Source organism: Pyrgilauda ruficollis, unplaced genomic scaffold, assembly GCF_017590135.1.
Source record: "Pyrgilauda ruficollis isolate IOZ18807 unplaced genomic scaffold, ASM1759013v1 scaffold14, whole genome shotgun sequence".
Lineage (NCBI taxonomy): Eukaryota > Metazoa > Chordata > Aves > Passeriformes > Passeridae > Pyrgilauda > Pyrgilauda ruficollis.
This window is the reverse complement of record NW_024512543.1, coordinates 9287713-9314207: the sequence shown is the minus strand read 5'-3', so window position 1 is coordinate 9314207 and position 26495 is coordinate 9287713. Positions and strand designations below refer to the sequence as shown.

Below are 26495 nucleotides of genomic sequence, written 5' to 3'. Positions count from 1 at the left end.
TAATTTGGCAAAGAAAACTGTGGTCAGTAGCAAACAACAGAGATTATTATAATTCCCTGGGTCTTAATTCCCATATGCAATGGAGGCATTTGATCCAAGTACTATAGGAGTCATATAAACAGATTGAAATAGCAGCTGTTCCTCAAGCAGAGGATGTAAATGAATAGACTGGAAGTACAAGCTGACCAAAAAAAGGCCTAACTTGAAGCTCCATGGACTTGTGATGAGATGCTATGCAAGTAGTCCCAGTGTTCAAAAGAAGCACTGCTTAAAAATTGAAATGGCAAGGTCATATTATGTTGTCAGTCCATTATTGTAATCTCAGTATACAAATTTATAGGGTACATTTTGAAGGTACGTAAAGTAAAAACGATGGAAAGTGGGATCAAATGCACTGTGATTTGCCTGAAGTGGAGTACAGTAGGTTGTGTACCTGTCCTTGAGAATTTTATGGTTTTATTTCTAATTAAAGGGTCAGCCAGGGATTTGCTCTAAGTCTAACATATCTGTGGTTTAGTAAGGCAGTTCCTATATTGGAACTATAATAAATCTGGTTAATTTTTAAAGAATTAGAACAAGATCAGGTAAAGAGTGGGTGAAATCCCAAAGGCTAAAGGAAAGAATACAGCATTATTGACATCTGGACTCTGCAAAAAAAGGGTCATTTGGCTTCTTTAAATAAACAGTTCTGGAACTGGTTGATTAATACTGTTTACACTAATGGCTGGTAAGGGTGCACTGAATAAATTCGCTGAGGATGTGACATTAGCTTTGTCATTGCAGAGAAAAATCAAAGTATTGCAAAGGAATCGGATTGCTGTTAAAGTGACTGGAGCTATAGAAATGAAAACTTAACAGTACAAAGTGCACTTAGTGACTAATTACACTGAGTTCAGTAGATAAAATGACGGAGGAGGAGAAAGACCTGAGGTTTTGGTTGATTGTAGGTGATTAAGCCATCAATACCTGAGGCTGTAAGAAAAAAATTTGTTCTAGGATGAGATACAAGATGCTTAACAGCAGAGGTGGCAAAATATTAATATGGGTGTAGAATAAGCTAGATATATAAGCTGGAATGGTTTAAAATTTGCCTTTTAACTTGCACAGTAGCATAGAGCGCTTGATAATGGGATCAGGGGAACATTTTATCTAAGAAAACCTGCATTGTGGAGTCTAAAAAGGAAATCAGGGCTAAAAAGGAATGATTAGGAGGGGGTTATATAGCCTTCCATAAATATCCAACTTGTTCCAGTGCTCAGTCACCTGGACAGTAAAGAAGTCTTTCCTCTTGTTTTGGTGGAACTTTGTGTTCCAGTTTCTGCCCATTGCTTGTTGGTCAGCACTATCAAGAAGAGCCTGGCTTCATCCTCTTGACACCCTTTCTTCAGTCCCCTAGTCATCAGTGTAGCCCTCCACTGGACCTGCCCCAGGAGCTCCATGTCTCTCTTGTCCTGATAAGTCCAGAACTGGACACAGTGCTCCTGATAATGGCCTCACCAGGGCTGGGTAAAGGGGCACAGTCACCTCCCTTGACCTGTCAAAGAGTTACTAAAGCTCTTTCTAATACACCCCAGGATTCCATTGGCTTTCTTGGCTACAAGGGCACTGCTGGCTCATGGACAGTTTGTCCACCAGGACCCCTATGTGCTTCTCCACCGAGCTGCATTCCAGCAGATCAGCCCTCAGCCTGTATTGGTGCAGGTTCCCAGGTTCAGGATCTGCACATGCCTTTTTTAGATTTCAGTCAGTACTTCTCTGCCCATCTCTCGTTCCTGTCAAGGTCCTTCTGAATGGCAGCCCAGCACTCCAGGATATCGGCCCTCCCAGCTTTGTCTTATCATTGAACTTGCTGAGGAGGCATCTGTCCCTTCATCTAAGTCATTCATGAATGCACTAAATAGTACTGGGCCAATATTAACACTTAAGGGACACCACTAGTTACAGGCTTCCAACTGGACTCTGTGCTGCAGATCATGACCCTCTGAGACCTGTCATTCAGCCACCTCAATCCACTACTTCATCCTCACATCCATCCTGCCTGTCCCATTTGTCTATGAGGGTAACATGGGAGACAGTGTTACAAGGCTTGCTGAAGTCAAGGTAGACAACATCCACTTCTCTTCCCTCATCTATGTAACCAGTATTCCCATTGTAGAAGGCAATCAGGTTGGCTAAGGGTGGTCTGTTTCCCTTTGGTGAATCCATGCTTGACTATTCCGACACCTATATAAATGAAGATATTTCAGCTGTCATCCCGGTGAGTACTGCCACCTGGCTGCATACCCCACTGGGATAATGGGCCTAGCAGTTTAGATATATATATATATGCATGTTTTTTATTAGAGAGCAAAGAGGCACAAATTAACTATGACTAGGTTGTGACTGCAAGTTAGAGGAAGGTGGCAACCAGGTGATTTCTGCAATAGTCTGTACATTTGTTGGGTGGATGCAAAAGATTCAGCTGTTTGGAAATGCATCTCAGCTTGCAGAGACAAGTATATGACTTGAATACTTGTGACTGAGGGTGAGACTGAGCTGCTGAGCCATGAGGCAGGTTTTGGTATTTTAAACCCCAGGTTCCCATCTTAATAGCCGTTGACAAGTTGGCTCTCAGAGCTGCTGTGCTCCAGGGAGGTGAGAGCAGGTCTGTGTGACCTGTTAAAAACTTTGTGTATTTTTCCTTCTGAGCGTAAGTCTTTGAGGAATGGTCTATGTGAAAGAATTCAGGGGACTGGATTCCTGTGCAACAGGAACCCAGATTTTAGAAATAACTTCCTCTGCAAGTGACCAACAGGAGAAACTATTTACTGTTCACAGGTCTGATCTTGGAGCTGGAGCAGGAGGATTCAGATCTGTGGTTCACAGGCAAATCCTGCTGATAAAAGAGTGTTGGCTCAGATGTGGCTTGGAAACAGGTTGCAGTCTTTATGAGGCTGTGACAGCCTTTTTCTTTTCCGAGGGTCTTGTAGTTCACTCTTGTCAAGGTTGCAAACTGGTAGACTTGCATACCCATTAGATCATGAGTCTGCTGTCTGCTTCCACATGGCTCAGATTAACACGTGGTAATCTGTGCTTTTTGGATTTATGATTAATTTGTGTTCAGTCCAAAAGTGTGGTATTGAAAGGCTCTTAGGCTGCCATGTTTTCAAGGGTGGGCACCACGAGCTAAATCAAGACATTAAATTGATAACACTGATATTCTTCAGTGGAAGAGCCATGTCAGATATAAACAGGAATCCCTTTAGGCATACCATGTGAGGCAGTGTGCTCCATTTAGGAAGTGAAGTGAACTACTGTGTACTACTCAACTGTGGCCTGGAGGTCTATCACAGGAAGTGACACAGCAGTGTGAATTCCCCTACTCCTCTGTTGTCCTGCTGCACACTGACTTTTCTGCATGGCTGCTAGTGCTTTTTTAGCCTCCTAAAGATGTTTTTCTCTTGCTACATTCTACCTGAAATCCTTTGTAACTGTGGCCAGTAATAAGCTTCAGTAAATCTCTCTTGACTCTGCATACTTCAAGGTTTGATTCAGTTTCTCAATCTTTGGATTTGCATCATGGAATTAAATCCTCGGTGTCTGTCTTGTATGGCAGAAACACCTCTACTGAATTAAAAAGGAATTTGATTCTTAATGCCCACAACCTTTCCTATCCTGTCACATCCCAACAAGAGCTTTCCCTATCAGAAACATCGCTGGTGGGGCATCTCAAACATGAACTGTCTTGTGAAACATAAACAGGTAAGACTAAAAGTGATGAGGAGCAGTCTGCATGCCGCCCTTTGCTGTCTTTGCTTGTGGAGGAACACCATGGGCAAAAGGCTGGGGATCCAAATATCAATTGTTTGTTGTTTCATCTTGAGTGTCCTCTCCCCTGTGCTCAGAAGCAGGTTCTGGAAGGACTCAGTGCTCACATGCTTTTACAAATACTGTTCCAGAAACCTCACTGTTCTGAAAAAATGTCAAGCTCTTGAAACACCTTGTCTAAGGCTAGTTTTTTAATGCAGGCATCCAGAAGAGAAGAAGGATTTCTTCAGCAGTCAGAGCTTCTGATAATGGAATATACCCCTAAGGATGCATCTGGTTCAGAGGCAGCATTCCTTAGATTTCTCTCATTGGGAAGTAGGTGTGGAGAGTCTCAAACTCATTCAGTGCTATTCAGTGTGCATTTTAATTCTTTGGAGTGAGATCTGTTTCTAACATGAAATGATTCCAGGAAAATTATCTTTATGATAAATTCCTATGCTTTGCAAGCAATCACTGCATTTATCTGTCTGTGCCAATCTTTTTTTTTTTTTTCTCTGAGAATAGCATATCCTCCCATCTACTGATGGGGACAATGTGTCTACATCTAGTTATCAGCATTGGTAAAGAGATGGTAATCTATGCAGCTGCCTGGCACATCATGTCTCCCTGCTAGCTGGCTCCATTCCTCAGGCTCTGCAGCCTCCAGCCATGATGCCCTCAGCAGCATAAGCTACATCCCTTGCCTTTTAAGAATAGCTTCTGGAGGATGGAGTAAACAAGGAGACAGAAGGAGGAACTGTCTTCCTTCATGTGTAACCAAGGGATGTTAGCAGCCCTGCATAGGAAATGTTCTCACAACTGTTAACTGGGGTAGCTGGAAATATTATTTATGTCTGAGTCCTCCCAGCAAATGGCCTTTTGAAAGGCAGCATCTGCACGGGGTCTTTAACAAGGAGATGAATGCGTGTCCTGGACTTCTGCTGCCTGTTAACCACAAGATACATTGAATTGTCTAAATTAGGATAAAATATGCTTTTGATTGATAAAAGGAGGAAAGGTGGCCCATTTTGCACTATAGATGCATCCTGCAAGCGAACATTTGGATTTTGTCATTCTTGCATTTAAGAAAAAAATTAATTATTTCCAAATTCTGCAGGGAAGCCTAGGTAACCTCAGTGCCAAGAGGCTTGGTCATTGTAGTTGCAGAAGTAGAGTGCTAATGTGGAGGCTTGAAACAGTATTTCCATTCTGATACCATTTTTTAGTCTTTTTTCCCTTTTTGTATGTGAATGGGATATCCAGGATGACTGATGGCATTAAGTGAAAGTCGCCCTCATAAAATTCCACTTAAATATATCTATGATTCCTAAAGATAAATTCTGAAAGCTGCTGAAGTCTTCAGTTACTAGCAAGTTCATTTCCCTCACCCAGTTCTTCAAGATGTACTGTAGGACTGACTCCTTAGTGACATTTATTTTCCACCATGAAAAAGGGAACTTGTTACAGAGCTCTGTGTTAAGAAATCATAGCCTGGTATTTACCAGTTTGTGTTTTGCATCACTGGTCATCTGCAGGTCCTAACTAGTTCTCAGTTTCAGTAGCACTCTTTGTAAGAGCACAGCCACGTGCTGTAAAACCAATTACCAAATGCTTCATTTACATCTATTCAGATCACACCTGCCACCTTTTCTTCCTGTACTTTTTTCTAATTCTGTCTTTAAAAGCAGTTAAATTTCATGCAAGCAATTATTTTACTAACTGCCTGCTGAATGTGGCTCACTCTTTCATTGTTTCAATATATCTTCTTTTTTCTATTTGTTATATTACTCTCTTTAAGGATAAAAGTTACACTTGGAAGACAATAATAGTTTTAAGTATGGCTTTCTTTTTGAAGACTGCTGCTAAGTTGACTTTTTTGCCCTTTTGTAATTTCCTCTTTTTTTTGTAACATATTAAAAACAGGTGCAAGTGAGTCAAAAAAGTTAACTTTTAAAAAAAAAAATTTGAAATTAGTGCAGCTACCTGCTATGTCTGGCATATTTCTTATTCCCTAATTACACAAGCACCCTTGGAGACTTCAGAGAAGAGAGTTCAATATCTTGTCCACTTTGAAACATCATTGATTTTTGTCGTTAGCCTCACAAACGAATAGTCCTTTTTTCATTCTAATGCCATTTTCCTCATGTTTATTTTTAGAATGTCTTTTCCCTCTCTTGCAGCACGAGCTCTCCGGCTGTCTTATAACCTTTTTTTTCCTCCATGGATCTATACGAGACCATCCTTGTTCACTTGTTTACTTCCTTGGCTTTCCAATAAGATTTTCTTTAATTTTCCAGTTTTTAATCCATATTATTTGTGGAGTTTTATTTGGTGTCCCTTATGCCTGTTTTTTCCGGCAGGACTCTGCTAATGAATCCAGCTAGCAAATAAAACAACCTTTTCTTTTTTTCCATTTTCTTTCCCTATTTTAAATCTGTCTGCAAATGGTCTTAATTTCATGTCTACAAACTGTGAGTAGTTGGAGTAAGGATTGCAATTTTGGGTTCTTGATGATTTTTTTTCCTTTTTTCATTTTTTTTTTGGAGGAGTTTCTCCTGTATGCTAAACAGAATACTTTTTAATTGGATAATTTCAAAGCTGCTGAGATTAAAAATATAAAACTTTGCTTGCCCTGGATCTCATTGAGATTTGACCAAACAAAGATCTTGGTTCTGGAGCTTGGCAACTTTGTCTGTGCACATTCCAGTGTTCTATTAAAAATCAGCATTTGCTGTGCTTGCTAATTTTAAGCATTTATTTTGACGTTGCTTTCTCCCGTTCTAGATGTATTTTCCTGGTTTAGTTTGCTGGCATAATATCTACAAAACAAGCCTACTTCATCAATGTTAGCTTCTGCTAAAACAGTAATGAAAGTTCAAATATGACTTACGAGTGACTTTGGCTCTCTTGTAGCAGTTTAAGATGTTTTAAGGCCTTAGAAGGCATAAACAATTTGCACTCCCCCAAAGACTCCTAACATCCTAAATTGTCTAAGCAACTGGAAGAGCTGATAGATCATAAACAGCCTAAGATATTCTGAGGGTTCAAAGCTTATTTGGAGTATAGTCTGCCTGCAATCACTTTAAGCAATTAACAAGCCTTTAGATTTTTAGAGGACTTAGAAAGTTGTCCATCTTTAGAGCAGTGTGGATGATAATATCAAGCTGAACTGTGCTTGTTTGAAGACCTTTAAGCTGTGTGTTCTGGAATCTGTTATTTATCTTTCAGAGGTGCCCGTACCTAGTACTTGGTGTGGCTGGAGCCAGATGGCAAAGGATACCATGGCATACTGGCAAGATTTAGTGAGAAGAAAGTCAGTGAAAATTCAGGAGATTCTTATTTGTTCTATTTCTGCCTTATTTATTCCAGGCTATTTGGCTTGGGTGCTGTGCTCATTTTCTCATAAACATGATACAAGTTACAACTTCCTATGCCACACTGTGTAAACACAGTGTGTTTACATGACAGTAGTGTAAAAAATTTCTGAGAAAATCGCTTTTAAAAACTGTTCTGGTGTTTTAGCAGAAGAATGAAGGCTGTCTGAGAGGGTCTTGCCTTGTCCTTGTTCTCAACACAGGTTTTTCTGTGCAGCATTGCATTCCTTAAGGGCAGCATTCTCAACCTCAGTATTTTTACTTGAGTCCCCAGATAATCAAACATTCACACTTTCATACTAAACTCTTTTCTTTCTGCTCTGTAATTGTCTTGGTGCTTAATTTTCATTTGTTACTCCTATTGAATGTGTTCGAAGACTGATTCTTAATTGAAGACTTCTCCCATGGAATATGAGACAAATTCCTCTTTCTGGTCATGTATCATCCATTTCAAATTATTTTACGAATCTGCTTATCTTCTACATGCAATCTGTAGGTATGTTGCAAGTGCTGACTCCTGGAAGTCAGTTTTTAGCTATAGTGGTCCTGTGGATCAGAAGAAACTATTCTGTTTGGGTTCTTATTGTATTAATCTCTGTTTTCTTTCACTCCCTCTTCTTTCTCTCTGAAGTATTTACCAGCTTAGCTGAGTGATGACTCTTTTCATTAGCAGAGATACCAAAATTTTGCTGAGGGAAGATGGCTGTTAGGGGTCCGCCTTCTGTCTAAACCTTATCCACTATCCACAAGATCATGAACTGGATCCAGCCTTTAGTGTCCACTGGTAGACAGAACAAACTTGTACGTGGTTACATTGTTCAGATAGAAGAGCTGAATTAGCTACTGGTGCCACCAGCTTTATAAGGCTGACCTCATACAAATGGTGTGAGTTTGAATACAGCACCTTCAAAAATCCAAACATTTAACCTAGCTGGCAGGACTGCACAATCAAATGAACAGGACCAGTTGTCTTGCAAAGTGTTCCAAGCTGAGTTGGCACCCTCCCTGAAGCAGGCTCACAGCTACCAGCTGCACCAAGCTGCTGCTGTCCTGCTTGTGCAGCACCTTGGACAATTCAAGTAGGTATCAGGGTGTGTTTCTGTATGGTTGCTGGTTTTCACACAGGCAAAATTTGCAGGATTCTGGAAAATTAGTGGGTTGTATCAGTGTGAGGAGTAAAAATGAGGCTGCTCTTAGAGGCATCATCATCTCAATGTGATGGACAGGATGATGTCATACGTCATTTAAATATCTGTGGTTGTCAATCATAAACTGCAGATCTTGTGTTCCTTGAATTTCTATACTTGATCTTGTGCCCTTCCCCTGGCTAGTTAGACATGGGCTGGCACCAGTGAAGCTGCCACCTCTTCTTGGTCAAAGGGAGTTACTGCCCTGCAGAATTAGTCCAGAAATCCCCTTTGCTGGTTCCATACAGTTTGCGCAGCAGCCACTTTTCACTTGGATTTGTCTCTGCACGTGGTTCATCGCCTGCACAGAAAGCTAAATATTTATGAAGTAGGGCGTTAGAAATTATTGTTTTCTCATCCAGGCAGCTGCTGGGAGTGCCAAACTTCGCCTTGTACTTACAATACCGTTGCCTAGCTAATCATGGGAGCTAGGAATGGGCTTGCTGTGCTGATCATCACCACACTGGCAGAAGAGATAATGAGCTGCTGACAAAGATGCATCTGGAATCTGGCCAGCATTGCATTGCACAAGATACTGTGTGCTGCTTCTTCCTTCCCAAACCAGGACAATAGATTCCTGTTCCTTAGCATAGTGTCACCTTGCTCTCTTGTAGCTCACTCTATTCCTTGATACAGTTTGAATGGCTTAAGAATGACAAGTTTACACAAAGGGAAGAAAGCATGTCTTGGGAAATTCAAATCGTTTGTAAACTAATCTGGTTTTGTATGCTTGCATTTAGTGATCTTGAATGGACAGTATATTTGAGAAATCAGCTTTAAGGAATATTTCCTTTTGTGGAGAAAGCAAACTTGGCAGCATGAAAATCAGGTGCATTGCATGGCATCAGAAGGGCAGCTTCCTTTCTGTGTTGGGCTTGCCGTAGTCTTCATTCTGGTTATGAGGTTGTGCTGATATTTTTGGATGGGATTGCAGGCAGTAATGTTGTAATGAAAATTTAATTCGGTACTATAGCAAACAAGTGGGCTGCTGTTGGGCCTTTCCATATGGCAGGATTTGAAGGAGGAGAGGAGTGCATTTGCTCGTTACTGCTGTCTTCTTCAGATTTCACTTAAATCATCCCCCGATGATACAAGTAAAAAGGTGGTAAAGTGCTATTTATGCCTTCCTGGACGTGCATACACCACTTGCAAATTATGGGTTGTTTTGTCTTACTGTCATGCTTCTGAGCTGTATTGTTATGGTAGAGTTGGGGAATTTTCATCCTAATCCCTCCTCCTCTTCAACTCCCAGTTTTGGATATGACAGCTGAGGGGTTACCCACATGTCTGAATCTGTTTGTGCTGACCTGTGCTTTGTCAATTTATCCTTTATACTGGTTAAGCAAGTGCAGTAAATTGCATTTCAGTTCTCTTGTAATTTGTTAATAATGTTGTCATTAATTCCTAGTACTTGGTCCTAATTTCTTCCTGGAGATATAACTGAGCTGTGTAGGTAATACCCCTGTGCAGAGGGTGAGGCTTGCTAAGTTGTTGGCTCTTAGTACTTAACAGGCTCCACTCTGAATCCTTATTTGACTTTCAGCAAAGCCTGCAAGTGTGTGCCCTTCATCCTCTCCAAGCTCGTTAATAATGTGAGCTGGACACAAGCGTGAAGGAAAAGTCCATCTTAGAACAGATCCCTGCTGGGAAATCCAAGCTATGAGCAGCTCTGCATGTAACAAAGCTAATGGAAATTTCCAGGGAGGGCTTAGAGAGCTTAGTGACAGCCATAAAAGGGAAGAAAGTAAGAACTTGACTAAGTGGACTTCACTGTCCATGACTGACACAGTGCGGAGAATTGCAATTTTTCACCCTAAAGCCCTGGGCAACAAATGTCCTTTTTACTGCATCCACATCCAAGTGGCTCCATGCTACACAGAGCTTCTACCTTATGCCTTGAAAAATGTAAAGTGCTTCTAGCATTTCTGTGTCTAGAGTTTGATGAAGCAAAAGTTAAATGCTTACATTACCTGAAAAATATTCATTTCTCCAGTGCAAGCTCTGCTTCTTTGGAATGAATCGTCAGGCCTTGATTTGCAAATCTCCTGGGAAACGTACTGTGAAAGGCTGCTCATTTACAAAATTCAAGCAGTATTTTGCAATGGGAGCTAAAAAACCTTTAGGCTTTCTGAAAAGGGAGATTGCACTATTTTAAATAGGTGTGGCTAAACCAGAACAAGTCATAAGCTTAACTGAAAATCTGATTTAAACCAAGGTAATTGTGGTTGTCGCACACATCTTGTTGTGTACTGAAGTTGGTTTAAGGTCTGATTATGTGATCAAGTTTCTAATGCAAACATGGTATTAAAACTGGCATTTAGCCATCACAATAGCTGTATTTCTTTGATGAAATTCTGATTCATTAAGAAGAGACATTATGATCTTCATGTAAAAGGTAATGCCCAACCAGTGCCCTCTGTTAAGTTCAGGTGTATGCTCTCCTTACTGTATCTTGATGCAGCCTGAAGCATCTCTTCTATAGGCTCAGTCATCTAAAGGCTGGAAAACCTAATCAGGAGCAATCTTGATGCTGATCTTAGGGCTGTAAAGAGACCAATGTGGATTCCAGCTCAGAGATATACAGATGCATACAAAAGAGGACAGCGACGGTGCTGGGGACCTTTTGGCTTTTGCAAGAGGTAGAGTTGGGAAAGAGTAGTTTGTGTAGCTGGCCAAAGGAAGAGGATACTGAAAGGTAGCAGTGAAGATGCTTGCTGCTGCTTGCTGCTGCAGGGAGTGCCAGCTGTTTATTCTCAGCCACTTTTGCCCAGCAGGGAGACACACCAAACTAAAAAGCCAGGTTAAAGTGGTGCTGAGGATGTTGAACTCCCATCATGGCCTAAGCCTGTTTATCGGTGTTCCCAGAGTCAGCAGCCAGAGCAGTGGCACCATCTGCTACAGGTCCTCCTTTTAGGGAAGGAAGGCAAAGCCCTTGATTTTCTGGCAGTAAAGGAATAGCTAATAGGACCCTGGCAGTGAAGCTCAGCTGATAAATGGCAGTGTTTAAAACCAATATGAAAAGTTATGCATTAAATTGAATGCCTGTTGGTTTAACCATGTGCAAACTGACAGCATGGAGTTAGAGTGGACTTTGCTGTTCAACAACCCAACTGTACAGTAGTGAGACTCCGTAGAATAGGTAGGAGCATGGTCAGGAGCTTTTAATGGATGTACTCCATGTCAGCTTGGTACCATGATGCTTTTAGAAGTGAAATTGATCCACTCAAAGAAGTGTGTGTGCAGGAGCTGGACTTTCTGTGTATTACAGAAACATGGTGTTTGGGGGAATAGAGGAAATATAGTATTGTCAGCTCCCATCTTGGCCTGGGGGAAGCTTTGTGGTCTTCTGGTTTCTTGTCTTGAGAGCTGGCAAGCTGGCAAAGACAAGTAAAGCACACATTGGCAAGGAATACCAATCATGTACGTAGCTGTACATGATGCAGGGGACTATGCCTGTTCTTTGGGAAACATGAAGATGTGTGGAAGAAGAGGGAAAAGAGCACAGGTCAGCTTAGCTCTGTTGTGTAATAGTTGTAGATACCAAACACACTAGACTTTTAATGGAAATTTTGACTACGAGGTCAGAAAGTGTCTCTTGCTCAGGGACTGTGCTGCTTCGCAGACAGCAAAGTGTGACAGCTAATCCTCAGCCAGTATATTAGGCAGGGGATGGAGCAGCCAGAGGGGCTGGCACAGTTTTAGTGACAAGTTACCATCTGTCAGTAAACTCAGAAACCTTTGTAAATCAGCATCTCACTGACAGCTGCTTTCATGGGTTATAATGCAGCACAGGACTAGCTCAGCACAAAAAAATAAAAAAGCAATGGCTGGTTACTTCTTGTATCCTCCATGTGTGATTTTGTTGACCTAATTTTGTTCATCTCTCACCCTGGGTCCTAACCTGGGGTGCTGTCATCCTGGCAGTCTAGCCCCAGGCCTCCAGTACACTGCAGCATCCTCTGAGCTGGGGTTCTTGCCAGTTCTGCTGAGGCATCTCTTTACAGGGACAACAGTTTTTATATGTATGTAAAACATCTCATTTGTGCCTGAGCCATAACCAGCTACCAAGTATTTGCCATGAATCCTTTCTTCAGCTTACAGGACTACTCCTAGTTCTGAGCCTGTCTGCAGGGTGCTGGAAGTCCAGCTCTTCAGACAGAGTTCCCTTGTGTCTACACAGGTCTTATTTTGTTGGTTTGGGGGTTTTTTTTCCCCCCACTTGCCTTGCTGTGACCACTGCACAGCACTGCTAACTCTCCACCCAGCACCATCAGGTGTGTGCAGTCCAGCAGTCATGTGGTGGTGCACAGCACCGTTTCAAAACTTCTAGGCAGCTCATATGAGCTGTCAGCATGGTGTGGCAAAACACTCCAGGAAGTGCCTTCCATGCTAATGCAGCCCAGAATGCTTCTGAAGGTGGAACACACCAGTAGGTGGGAGATCTCTGTGCTGCCTTGGACTGCATAGTGAGTGCCTGTCCTGTGACATTTCTGTATGGCACAGAGTAAGCTGGATTCGCTCTCACTCTCTTCTTGGTGGGATGTGTACTTGCTGCATTATGGTGGTTTTGTTTCTGTGATTTCCTGTTGTCTTCAGCTGTGGTTGATAACCTTGTCTGTTCCTGTGAGTAGTAAGCCCTGACTTGGTGTATGTTTTGGGGAAATGCTGTGTCAGAGGTTTCCAGAACATTGGTGGTTCCATTATACTTAGTAGCATTAGATGTAAAATTCAAGTTTGGACTTTTCCTTAACAGCCACACATGCTGTTGACACAGTGCAAGCTCTTCTGTAGAAGCTTGTTAAAATATCCTCTACATCTGTCCTTGCTCCACAGTGGCTGTCAGTGAGAGGGATGTATAAAGATTATATGTAGATAGAATGAGAATCATTTGCAAAGAAATTAAATGTTGAGTAAGGGCAGTGTCTTACTGAACATTACCTAGTGCAGGAAGTGCTTGCAGACACCACAGGGAGAATTGGCCTTTCTATTCCAGTTCTTTTTTCGTTACTTGGAGTTAGGATAACCTGATTTTATATGCACAGTTGTATGTCTTCATTGCCTGAAAATCTCTCTGCCCCTGTTGCTGTGTCTTGGTGCTAATACTGAATTGAAATGAATGGAATATTCCAGAGTAATCTGGTAATTTAGCACTGTGTTTGCAAGGTGGTTTATGGTGATGAACCCTTTTACTGAAAATGTGAACTGTGAGCTAGATCTGCAGTTTCTGTAGGGCAGGAATCAACACTGTTCATGTTGTGGGGGTGTAATGTGTGCTGGCTTGAACAGTGTCCCGTCATGCTAATATTTTTTCCTTTTTTGGCATTTTAAGGGCCTTAAACTCTGGAGTTGAGTACCACTGGGACCAGCTGAATGAGAATGTCTTCACTGTGCATTCCAGCAGCAGGAGTGCTGAGCGGCCCGGGTGAGTCTCCTGGGTGTTGGGTTAGAGAGACCTGACCCTTTCTGCTGTTTTTGTTAGTTCTGACATCACCTCTTTGTTCCCTTACCACTGTCAGCTTTAAATATGCAATTTTCTCCCCCTGTGGTATTGCCTGGTTGGGTCACCTGGCCTTCTTCCAGCAAGTGACATTCAGTGCCCAAAAGTGACAGTGATAGTAAAGTACATGTTGTCATTCAGGGCCCCAGTAACAGCTGTGGGAGGAACATGTGGGGCTTGATGCATCAAGAACACTGTGTAAAGCAAATGGTCTTTGGAAGGTAACTGAAGAACAGGGGAGTTGAACAGGCAGAGAAAAGGGCAACTATATGGTGCCGACCCAGTGATTGATTTTCATCTTTTTAATTGCTCATCATGGAACAGTTGTTTCTCAGTAGTAAACTCTAAAAATAAAGCTAAATCCCTTGATGTCCCCGTTGGCTGTTTCAGTCCAGTGCTGCCCAGGTTGTTCTGAACCCAAGGGTGATGCTGCAGTCCGTTGCTTCTTGCCATAGTGACAAGTATTTCTCTGTAAGCCAGCTGTTCTCAGCAAGAGGGTGATAGTTGTGTTCCTGAGTTGTGAGCTTCAGCATACCAAGGAAGTTGTGAGCTTGTTTACAGGGCAAATGTCTGGGCTATCCTACAGCCTTGATCTGATTGTGGGTGAAAAATAAGCAGTAGAGATTCTTTACTCTGCTCTATGAGTGGATATTGCCACTACATAAGTTTTTGACAGTATATATTCAGTCTGGTATAATGGCAGCGTAAAGGCAGAAATAATGGTCCAGAGTAAACTAGTTCAAAGAGAGAGCAAAAAAAGTGTAGCAGGTTTCAAAGCCTTATGAAAAAAAAAGTTGTAAATGAGGCAGTCTTTCCTTGAATCTTTTTACCATTCCCAGCACTTAGGGGTCAGTTTAGAAAAGAGTGTCGTGGCATTGTGAAGACTCAGCTGTAGCATTGTACACTTCAGCTGTTTGAGTCTGAGAGGCTAATGAGCCTTGGGGTGGTTCCTGTTGTTTGCTTTTGAGAACACAGGATTTCCCTTGTCTGACTGGAATGGGCAGAAATGCCTGCTGGAGTGCATTCATGTGTGAAGCTGACAAACTAGGAAGTCCAGAGGAGGGAAAGGATACCGGCTACATCCATGGGAGTTAAAGCTGCCCTGCTGTGCAGAAGGTTTTGTGTGTGTTTGTGCTTCTGCACTGCACGTTGTGCTGCCTCCTCAACACAGTGACTCCAAGACTGTTGTTCTGCAGGCTTAATGATGCTGCAGGGATATCTCTCTGTGCCTGTAAGACACGCTGCTTCTGTGGAAGGGTGAGTGGACTCGAAGACTCAGTTGGCTTGAAACTCAAGAGACCAGTGTGTGTAAATAAGTGCAGGTCACAATTCCTTTCATCCCCATCCTTATAGTGGCAAGTAGGCGCCTGGTTGGAGTGGAGGCAGAAGAGAAGAGCCTCACTTTCATGTTTCAGTCTTGCTTGGGCATGTTGCCTCCAGTGATCCTGGTCTTACTTGTTTTTCTCTCTTTTCAGAACCAGCAGAGCTACATGGAGGACAGACAGGGACATGGGCCTGATGAATGCCATAGGCCTACAACCCCGAAATCCCCCCACCTCTGTGACGTCACAGGGTACCCAGACCTTGGCGCCTCAGCTGCAGAATGCAGAGACTCAGACAGAGAGGGAGGTACAGGAACAGGAATCCACCTCTGCAGGGACTGGTGAAGGTAGGAGATCAATCGGTGGTTTATCTGACAGAGTTTACCTGGTGGTTTAGGAGTTTCCACATACGGTCCACATCCTGTTAGTGCATTTGGATACTCCCTTTATCTCTTCAACAAAGATTTCTCCTGCTTGATTTGCCTGTAGCCAGGCATAGAAGATCAGGAGAATGAATCTCTGGCCATATGAATAGAAAAGTTGTCTTTTTCACATGCTTTGAGGAAGGAAATTTCATTCTTCTCCAGATCATTGTGTCTTTGTAGAACCAACTGTACTGCCTTCATTCCTCACACATCTCCTGATGTCCTAACCATCAGTAAGACTGCAAGTTACAGAGTTATCCTTTCTGCCTCTGTCTTAGAGTTCAGCTTGATCCTCCAACTTATGCAAAAGGTCTGCAGGCTTCACAAGCTCAGTATTTTGATACAAAATAAAATACTGTAAATCACTTCTCAGAAAGCAGCTTTGAGGATTCTGTTTAGTTTGATTGATGAGGTATGTGATGAGTGCCCAGTTCAGCTATACAAAAATGTCTCCAGTGGTTAGCAGTCCAGGAAAACTTACCAGCGTGTAAAGAGCTGGAAACAGCTACTGTGCAATTCCTGTACAAAGTCATTAATCTGTTGAAAACATTGATTTATTCAAGTTTCTTGTCTCAATACTGTAACATTGTGCTTTCATTCAGCTCTGAAGGCTTGGCTAGGTAGGGATTGGGCAGTATATACATAGGAGAGACAAGAGAAAATCAAGGAGACAGTTTTGAAGTTGGTGGTTCATGATAAACCTCCTTGGCTTTGGGAAGCAGCCCACAACATGCCTGTGTGTGCCTGTATGCCTGCTTTGTTCTCTATCATTCTGAAAGTTACATTTTGGTATGTGACTCTTCTACCGTTTCTGCTGTGTAGTATCCAGCATGTGTGATACGGCTTTGTGTTTCTCTGATCTCAGCTCTTCTGTACAAAGTTAAGTGGGGGATTCCTGCCCGCTGGGGTTTCCATCTGCTTATCTCAGCAGAGCTGAGATTAACCTCTGTGCAAGGTTAGTACAATTGATGGCGTGTGAATGAGACTGGAACACAGACTGTCTGGACAAATGCTGAACTCATGGGAACTGGTTCTTCCACTGAATGTGGAGCACAGACTGAGAACATGATACAGTGTGGGACCTTCTTGCATCAAGGCCATGATGGCTGATGCTGCAGGCTTTTGGAGTCAGTTAAACTAGGAGAGTTCTCCAACACTGCTTCTCTCTCCTGCTGTTCTGCAATCATCTGACAGTTTCTTTATCTTGTTCTTTCTAACTTTTCAATTTCCAGATCTAGATCATGGGTTTTAACTAGACTGTTAATGAGATGAGGAAAGGGCTGTTCTTTACCAGTGCCTTGGCAGGATATCTCTACAAAGAAGAAAAACATGTAACATTTGGAAGAAAAGGAGTATAAATAACAAGCCTAGGACAGGTACTCCTCTTCAACTCTCTTTCTTGCTTGGAAGAAGATCAAGTTCCACATGTTGCAATTTCCATCTCAGACATTGACTTACCCACATGTCCCCTTGCAAATGGCCACAACTGCAAAATGGGCTGTCACTCCTGTCAGCTATATTAGGGCCTGTAGAACAAAGGAGTTACTGCAGTTTAAACACGTGCATTAGAGATGAGCCAAGATGTTTTACCTGCTGTTGGTCAGTTCCTATGCCAGTTGCATCCTCAGTGGAAATTCCTGTGTAAGGGCTCAAGAGTAACTTGAAACATGGAACTGTGAAGACTATAACGGTCAGAAGGATGAAGGATCAAAAAAATCAATAGTAATACGTGATAGAAGAATAGTAAAAAGACCTGACATGAAACAGAGATACAAATTTTCTTCTGCTTTTGCCAACACCTTAGGCAGTCAGCCAGGTACTTGTGGCAGCGATGGTCTGGCTCATCTGGGTCTTTGTGCTTCACATTACACATGAGTATTAGTGGCTGCTTGTGAGGGTAAGCCAGTCATTTTCCTAGCATCATCAACTCTTGTGATGCACGTCCAGTGTTCCAGCAGGACTAGGTGCTGTGGTGCTCTTCAGATGGCTGATTTGCCCACTGTATGTGCTGTAACTCTGCCTGTTGGAAGGGAAACTGTGTTTCCTAATAGCATGATCTAGATGTCAGGGGCAAAAAGGCAAAAAAAAAAAAAAAAGAGAGAAGAAATGTGAGAAATCTGCTACCAGTAACTTGGGGTGTGACCCAGGGCAAATTATTAATCATCTACTAAATGGGAATTAATCTTCCCATAGTACAGCACACCAGGGGCTGTGGAGATTAATTAGTGTTTTGTATGGGGCTTTGAAGATGGAAATCACTATGTAAAGGCTTACCAGCATTATCAGCAGCAGAATGGATAAATCAAGTGGGATTCTGAGTAATGTAAAGGAAAGTGGTTTAGTTATCACCCTGCCACAAGGGGCGAAAAAGCCCCAACTAATTGACCAACTGACCAACCAACTGAAAAAAAGGTTTAAAAAAAAAAAAAAAGTGCTAATGCTACCCTGACAGTGGGTTTCTCTCCTCTGTCCTGTCAGCCCTGCTGTTGTGGGGAATTCTGCCTCAGGGCATTTCTTGCAGATATGTGCTTACTGTACAAAAAAAAGAGAGTATGCAGAATTGCATCAGAAATCTAATTAAGTTCTGTGTGGGTATAAATAGTTTCCTTTTCTCATGCAAAGCTCTGCGGGGACTTTGCTGCTCTGATTATCTTTCTACCTCCTTTGGAGGAATGAGCATATGATGACTTTATTAGAAGTGAATCCCTCTAATGTCTGAATCTTTCTGTTTTGCAGCAGTTAATAGCGGACTTGTGAACTCTGCTCCCACACCACACATAAAGGAAAAGTAGTTAGAGTTGAGAGAAAACTAGGAGAGGTACCAAGAAATGCTTAAAACAGTGTTTGAGCTGTCTCCTGTTTTCTTTTAAGCTGACAGACATAGTGGAAATAGTGATAGAGTTGTAACTTTGAGGCACCCTTAATTAGAAACAATCTGTTGGGCGTTATACTATGTTTTCCTTGCAAATAGACAGGCATGATGGGAGTGGGATCTGTATTCAGCTGGCAGATTGAATCTCACTTAAAACCCAACAAAAATTCCTAATGAGATTTAGTGGCCCAAAGTTTTAACCTTTAAAAATCGTAATTCCTGGTCCAGACTGTGTCAGGCTGTGGCTGCCACTTGTTCAGGCTGTAGTATCTTTGGAATACAGTGCAAAGGGCAGTAACTGCAGGGTCTGTACTTGTGCCAGAGTTGCTGCAGGCTGAGGGAGAGGGGCCTCTGCAGAGCTGCAGAACACTTGTTTGATAGTGGGCCCGTTCTGTCCCCTGGCTGTTGAGAGATTACCTGTCTTTCAGATAATCCAGTTTTTAAAGAGGAAAAAGAAAACCAACACCAAATAACTGAAAAGCAATTGTCATCTGATTTCCTACCATCTGCATTGTCTTTCGGGCTTAAAATTCAGGTAGCTCGCTCAGTGCTTGTTGTGCAAGTAGGCACATACATGCGTTACTGAAATTGTAGCCATCTGAATATTTGCTGTCACTGGATTGCTACTTTGCCTGTCTTTGGGGAAGCAACATATGCTGTCATGCCATATACAGTTTTTAACTTGTTGGGTTGAAGTGTTTGTCACCAACCAGTAAAAATTTCCATTAGTTCCAACTGCTTTCAGAGGTTGCAGCAGATACATTTGAGAGGGAAGAGGGATGTAAAATGAAGGCTTGGGTTTGTGAGATTCAGTCTGTTCAAACTGTTGGTAATGAAAAGACAGCACATGCAAGCAAAACTTTCCTGATATAAGCAAAGCATCCTGAGGATGCCTGAGGAGCACTTAGAAGCAATCAGTGTGCCTGCATGTGATGTAACTTATTTAATCTGAGACATTAGGAACACGTGTCGAGGGGCTGCTTGGGCAGGAATACTTTGTCCCCAGCCGAGCCATGAATGCTAACAAGAAGAAACATGTTGTTTTATGTTAGCTGAACACATTCTTGCAATGCTGTTGTCAATGTGATGTGACTTTTGTGTAGTTAGTGTGGAAATGGGAACTAAGACACCAGGGATCAGCTTCCAGATCTGCCTCTCATTCTCCAAGTAGAAACGTGGGTAGACTTCTTAGCCTTTCATCTGCCCGTCCATCTGTAAAATCGGTGTCATATGTCCTATAGAACTGCAAATTTTGGTTTCTCTTTAAAATCCTCTGAAAACCACTACCTAAAAAATAGACTTAGGTTCTAGAAGTATGTACTATGCAAGCCTTTACAGCGTGATCTACTCCACGTACTTGGGTCTCTTGGGATTAAATTATGTGGGCTACTTTTAAACTCTCATTACAAAAGTAAGTTTCACTCATATGAATAGCCAAGGTGAGATATTACTAAGAAAATTCTTACAAGTTAAAGCAGTTGTATTTTTTTCTGAGTTCTGTGGAGCTGTTTGGATTAACTACCTCAGAAAGGAAGTGTGAACATGTTTCTGGGCTTGGTTGGAAAAAAAAGTAATTATTGTGGCATTAAGGGAGATATAATTATTCATAGCTGGTTATACTGTGGTGTGCCCCTCCTTTTTCTATTCTTACGCAAGGGGTAAATTAATGTAAAAATGCTGGTATTTTTATCTTTGAGCATCTGAATTAGTGGGGCAGCTCACACCTCAGAGCTATTATTTCATGTTCTCTGAAGACTTAGATATCTCTGCAGTGCTTACTGTTCTAATTTTGAAGCTTTGTTTGCAAACATGGTTCCTAACTACTGCTGGTTTTAGAAAGAGGAATGTTGAAAACAGAAGAAGATTCAAGAGCAGTGTCAGTATATTGTACAGGTACAGGGGAGTCTGATCTCATCTTTGCTTCTGTGGACTTTGCATTTCATCAGGAGTGTGCCATTCATGCCCAGAGATAAACAAGTTGTTCTGCCTATAAGTACTTCAGAGTACACTTCCTTTAGAAGTGGAAATACCCTGCCTTATGCCCAGCTTATGCAAGATGTTTTGCCTGGGTAGTTTTGTGTGTCAAATTCTTGTCTTGCTGGAGTAGCATAGAGGACTTTTAAAACAGATGCATTAGCTAGGGAATATTTAGTTAAATGTTTGAGACAGCTACATTGACAGAAATCCTCTGGTCTTTGGGATAATTGCTCTCAAGAGTAGTGTTTTGTTCTGTGTTTGGAATAGACGGGAGTTTGGACCTCTGGAAAGGTCACTTTGGTTACAGTAGAAAACATTTGTAGGAGCACAGCACTGCAGCAAGCTGATACGTGTGTGGTTTACAGCATTGCTGTTGTTTTGGGTAAGTGCCTGTGTGCCCACCCTGAACCTTCACCAAATGGAAGTCAGCTTATTTCACTTGCTCTGAATACTAATGTAGTCTGCATTGGCAGCCTGGTGAAAGAATGTGTGTGGGAGTCACCAGGCAGTAGAAACGGGCTGTGTGTGAATCTGTGCTGTAGCTCAGCTCAAGGCAAATGGCACAGCAAGCTTTGCTCTGAACAAGTCAGCCAAAGTCATCGTTGAAACCTGAGAGAGGAAAACGGGAGGACAGTCCCCAAAGCAGAGGTGTTTATTGGCTGCTTGAATAGTGAGGCTCACTTCTGGCTCTTGATGGGCTGGGAATTTCCAACACTGCTGTATCTCTGGGATCTGAAGGCTCACACCATGCTGGTTCTTGCTGTGGCAACAGCCCTTGCCTGTCTTCTGAGCAAGCAGATGCCTCAATTGGAAATTCAGCCGTGGCATATGGTAATTTAGGGGCAGGGAAAAGCAAGGGGTGGTGTGGTGAAGCACATGTTTGTAATGCTGAGGAGCATTGGCTGGCTGGGAGTCCTTGCTGTTTTGCTGTTCCAGTGCTTCTTCACTGGACTCGTTTACAGTAAGTGATCTATCAGAGGCACGGTATCTGCTGTTGTGTAGATAGGTCTGTCTGGCATGTCTCTAGACCAGGTTGCAAATCTTGGCTTTCTTAAGCTTCCTCTCCAGCCTGGCGAGATGGTTGGTAATGAAGTACGACTATGCCCTCAGAAGGAAGTGATGACTGAATCCAAAACCATGCTTCTCAAACCTTCCACTTAGTTCTGCTCATAATTAATGTTTCAATATCCCTTGGAATGCATGTTTTTCACTCTGGAGTTTTCCAGTATAATAGCTGCCTCTGTCTTCAGTCTTTGTACTGATCAAACAAGTTCCTAGCTCATGCATCAGCCACATCCTAATTCATACATCAGCCACATCCTGAATAGGATTTCTCTGCTAGAGTTGTGGGTCAGGCTCTTTCCAGGGGGTATTCTTGCTCACTCCTCTTAGGCTGTGCTGCAAATTCTCATGTGGTTACAGGTGTCTCTATGGTCCCACTGATGCTCTAATCAAGGGGCTAGGTATAGTGCATATAGCAAGTTTACTGCATTCCTAGCAGGAATCTACTTACACTACTGGTGACATGTAAATTTGCCCTTAATGTCTGTAATATTTCTGCAGGAGGGCAGTATGTCAGCAGACTTACTTGAGGATGAAATTAACTTTGTCCTGTGGAGGGGGATGCTGGCAGTGCTTGATGCAAGTACCACTGAGCCCATGAGAAAAGGGAATAAGCTGTCACTGACTGACTGCATAACATCTCTCGAGTGGCCTGGTGTGGACTTTGCTGAGTATCTTAGCTCTTGTGCTGGATACACGATCATCCAATCATTTAGGTTGGAGAATACCTCCAAGATCATCAAGTCCAACCTTTGACTGAACACCACTGTGTAACTAAACTATAGCACTAATTGCCATGTCCAGTCACTTCTTGAATAGTTCCAGGAATTGTGACTCCACCACTTCCCTAGGCAGTTAAAATGAGTAACCACTGTCTCAGTGAAAAAAAATTCTTCCTGATGTCCACCCTGAACCTCCCCTGGTGCATCTTGACACCATTTCCTCTTACCCTGTTGCTGGTTAACTGGGAAGAGATTGGCTGCACCACCCTTCAGGTAGTTGTAGGGAGTGTTGAGGTCTCCCCTGAGCCTGCTTTTCTTCAGGCTATACAACCCCAACTCCCTCAGCTGCTCTTCTTATGACGTGTGCTCCAGACCCTTCACCAGCATCATCGCCTTTCTCTGGATGTGCTCCAGTACCTCAATGATCTTTCTTGTTGTGAGAGTCCAAAACTGGGCACAGGGTTCAAGGCATGGCCTCACTAGTGCTGAGTACAGGGAGACAATCGCTGCCCTGATCCTGATGGCCACACTGTTGCTGATACAGGCCATTATGCCACTGGCCTTCTTGGCCACCTGGACACACACTGGATCATGCTCAGCCACTGTTGACTAGCACCCACAGGTCCTTTTCTGCTGAGCAGCTTTCCAGCCCCCCTTTCCCCAGCCTGTAGTGCCACCTGGGACTGTTGTGACTCAAGGGCATCTTGTTGAACCTCATGCAATTGGTCTTTGCTCTTGACCCATCCTGTCCAGATCCCCCCTCAGACCTTTTCTACCCTCCAGCATATCAACGCTCCCAACCAACTTACTGTCAACTGTGAACTTACTGAAGGTGCACTAGAATCCCCTCATCCAAGTCATGGATAAAGATATTAAACTCCACAGCCCCAAGTGTTTTTGTTTTCCTAGTCAGTGTGGCATTTTGTTTTTTTATTGTGTTTTAACTCCTCCCTACATCTAGCCTTGTTGACATTTGTGTTCATTTCCTTGGTGCCAGGAGAGCTCACGGCTTTCTCCTCAAATCAGCACTGTGATAGTTTCATAGAGGTGGGAGTGAGATTTATTTCTTTAATAAGAATCAGCAAGATCCCACTGTGGAATGTTTCTAGCAGTTTATTATTACAGATTGTTCTCCCCAAATGCTCCGGGTAGGGTTTGTAGCAAAAGGAGGATGTTGAGAAACTGAACTGGAATGAACTTCCCGGTCGTGGTGATAATCTCCTACATGGACAATTCTTTGGTGAGATTTTGTTCCCCTGAAGTAATCTTGAGCAACCAAGGTATCTGACAGTGGTTCTCTGAGAGCTCACTACAGCCTGACTATAAAGGGAAGCCTCAGGGATAAGAGTAAACAAAGACTGTAGGTCTTGAGATGTTTTTTTGTATTCCTCGAAAGATATCAGTCAAGGGTAGCTTGACTGATAGCTTGATCGTAGCTAATGTGGAAGGCCATGTTCTGTAGCTGCTGTCTGCTGTTGGCCACCTTCTTATGTCCTCCCTAGACTGACACCAGGGACATTGCCAGTGTGTCATGTGCCTGCTTCTCAAACAGGTGAAGCAGGAAAAGCCATGGCGTTCTTTAACATCCTGGTGAACTGTTTGGTTTATTGCAGTGCAAACTGAGGTTTCTGTTCCTGTCCCCATGAGGCTGGCAGGATTGTCTCTACAGCTCTGATCTTTTACTACCCTTTCCCCCGTCTTTATGGCTAGATAAGAGCTGCATTTCCAAGGCTTGGACATGCAAGTCTGTGAGGGTTACCTGTGGAAGTGACCAAGGTTTTCTTGACAGAATTCGGTGCCTTTGTTTAACCAAGTGGAAAGTTATGGAAATAAAATACTGGGCTCTGTCTGGAATGGAACCTATCTTCTGTCCCAGCACACACACTCTGCATGATGCAACTACTCAGCATGCTTTGTTTTGTGTCGTAGTTTGCCTTGTGCACCAGAGTTGCTTCTGCTTTCTTTTGCAGGTGAAGGTCCAGAATATGGGGCCAGTGGGGAGGATGCCCTGAGCAGGATTCAAAGGCTGATGGCGGAAGGTGGCATGACTGCCGTGGTTCAGCGGGAGCAGAGCACCACCATGGCGTCCATGGGCGGCTTTGGCAACAACATCATTGTGAGCCACCGGATCCACCGCAGCTCTCAGACTGGCACAGAGCCCACTGGAGCTGAGGGCACATCGGCACAGCAGTCCACCTCTCAGCAGCTGGGCACAGAGCTGGAGGGACGGATCCTGTCAGAGTCCGTGCAGCTGCCGGAGCGTGGCCTCAGCCCACGGACAGCCCCTAGTGGGAGTGAAGGACAAAGCGCTGGTGACCTGGATCTGCCAGAGCAGGCCCAGTCCTCCATGGACACCGAGGGACCAATTGAATACAGTGACCTAACTAACAATAACCATCTTCCTGACAGTACCAACTTCTATAGTAATGACAGCACCAGTGGGGAGTCGCGAAACAGGTAGAGATTGAGTTGTGTGTTGGTGCTACCCTTGTACTGCTCAGCAGAGACCTGTACCTCACAGCTGGCCAGGAGCTGGAAGAGCAGGGATGGGTGGCTCTAACAGGATGCTGGTGGTTCAGAGGGCTTCTCTATCCTGGGTGATGGGGGAAGGGATAAGAATTACAAGGGAAGCCATGGGAAAGAAAACATACTTAACTTCCAACATTCCCACTGCTGAGGAGTTAACAGGAATACAAACCACACTTGCACATCAGGCAAATTTTGAAGCCCCGTGGCATCCCCTGAGCTAAGCCCTGCAACTTGGTGTGTCATCCTTTGTAAAGTCTTTTTCCTTTCCTTTTTCCTGCCCTTTTATACCCACGGAGCTGATCAGTAGAGTGAAGAAAGGGAAGGGGACCTGCAGCATCCTTCTGGAGACAGGCAGTACTGGGCAAACCCAGGCGTGATGCTCCAGCTCTGTTGCTGGAGTGGAGGAGTCTTCCAGGCCACCGTCCCTCTCCACAGCACAGCGCTGCTCCCCCAGAGTGTGGTGTTCTGAGACCAATCCTGCCTATGCTGTGGTCTTTTCTGGGAAGAACTGGGCTTCACCAGAACATGCATGGCTCAGGATATGCTCACAGGTGGATTCTTTCCTTTTTCGAGTTAGTTTAGGACTTGGCAGGAACCGAAGCAGAGATGCCATATGGATGGATAGAGGGACAAGGGCAACTCTCTCTAGTCAGGATGCAGTTCTCACAAGGATGTTCTAAGCTGTGCCAATATTAACATGAATGAGCCACCCCAGTGGTTTCATGTTGCCAGGACTGAACTGCACATCCTTGACAGGGGGCAGGAAGTCTCTTTTCAGCTCCAGGCCAGGGTGTGAGGTATGGGTCTGTGATGTAAGGTGTTGCATGTGAAATCTTGACCTTGTACATGTAGTTTCTAGTGGAGAAGTCAAGGCTCTGATACTTTGTTTTTAGTCTCAAATGTGATTTTCCTTTTCGTTTGTAACTCTCCATCCCTAGCAGGCTTATGGAGGAAGTACGGGGAGAGTGTGAGTGCTGACGAGGGAAACACCAAAGATCAATGTCATTAAAATATGACAAACCCTTGCTTGACCTCCTGTCTTCATTTGTGTGATGGTTGTCTCTGTCTTTGGCCTTGGGGATAGATAGATCCATCTCAGAAGCTCTAGGCAGCATGCAAATGTCAGATGATGACCACTCCCTTTCCCAGAGGAAAGCAGACTCAGCCTGTGAGTTGAAAGTCCAAAACTGGGAAACAAGGAGGTGCATTTGGGAGTCTTGCTTGCAAATTGCATTTTAACCAGTCTGCAGATGAGCAGGCACCTCTGCATTTCCCATCATTCAAGTACTGCAGTAAGGAGAAAGAAGAGCGTTTCACCTATCCTGCGTAAAAAGGTGTGTAGAGCTGCAGCACTGAACATCTTGGGCAAGCAGAGAGTGGTCTGTCTTGCTGACCCCTTGATGCAGAAGAGGGTTGCAGTATCTGGCTGTTCTGGATAGAGGAATGCACGCTCCTCTCTTACCACTGTGATGTGATGGATGTTTCCAGTGCTGTCTGAGCACCTGCCAGCAGCTGCTGTGCTCCTGCCCTGCTCCTCTAGATTCTCTGCTGCTAAGACATTACAATAAATAAGTCTGTCATTAGGCAGCACTCAAGCTCCCAGTCAGAAGAGTCTGTTAGAGAACATTAAGCAAATCTTCCCTTAAATCACAGCTTGGAGATGAACCTTAAATCAAATCAGCTGCTGCCAGGCCTCATTGCTGAGTGTTAATGAGGCTCTAAAACCTGCCCCAAGCCAACTG

General features: G+C 43.4%; 1 protein-coding gene across 3 annotated transcripts in view; it reads left to right on the top strand.

Moving 5' to 3' along the window:
* Window positions 1-25778, top strand: part of AMBRA1 (autophagy and beclin 1 regulator 1) — a 116786-nt gene extending 91008 nt beyond the window's left edge. For all 3 annotated transcript variants that reach the window (XM_041459959.1, XM_041459958.1, XM_041459957.1), the window contains 3 exons: window positions 13677-13769; window positions 15320-15513; window positions 24195-25778. In XM_041459959.1, the coding sequence (XP_041315893.1) occupies window positions 13677-13769; window positions 15320-15513; window positions 24195-24685 (778 nt within the window). In that variant the 3' untranslated portion in view covers window positions 24686-25778. The remainder of the gene's footprint in view (window positions 1-13676; window positions 13770-15319; window positions 15514-24194) is intronic.
* Window positions 25779-26495: the final 717 nt, after the last annotated feature.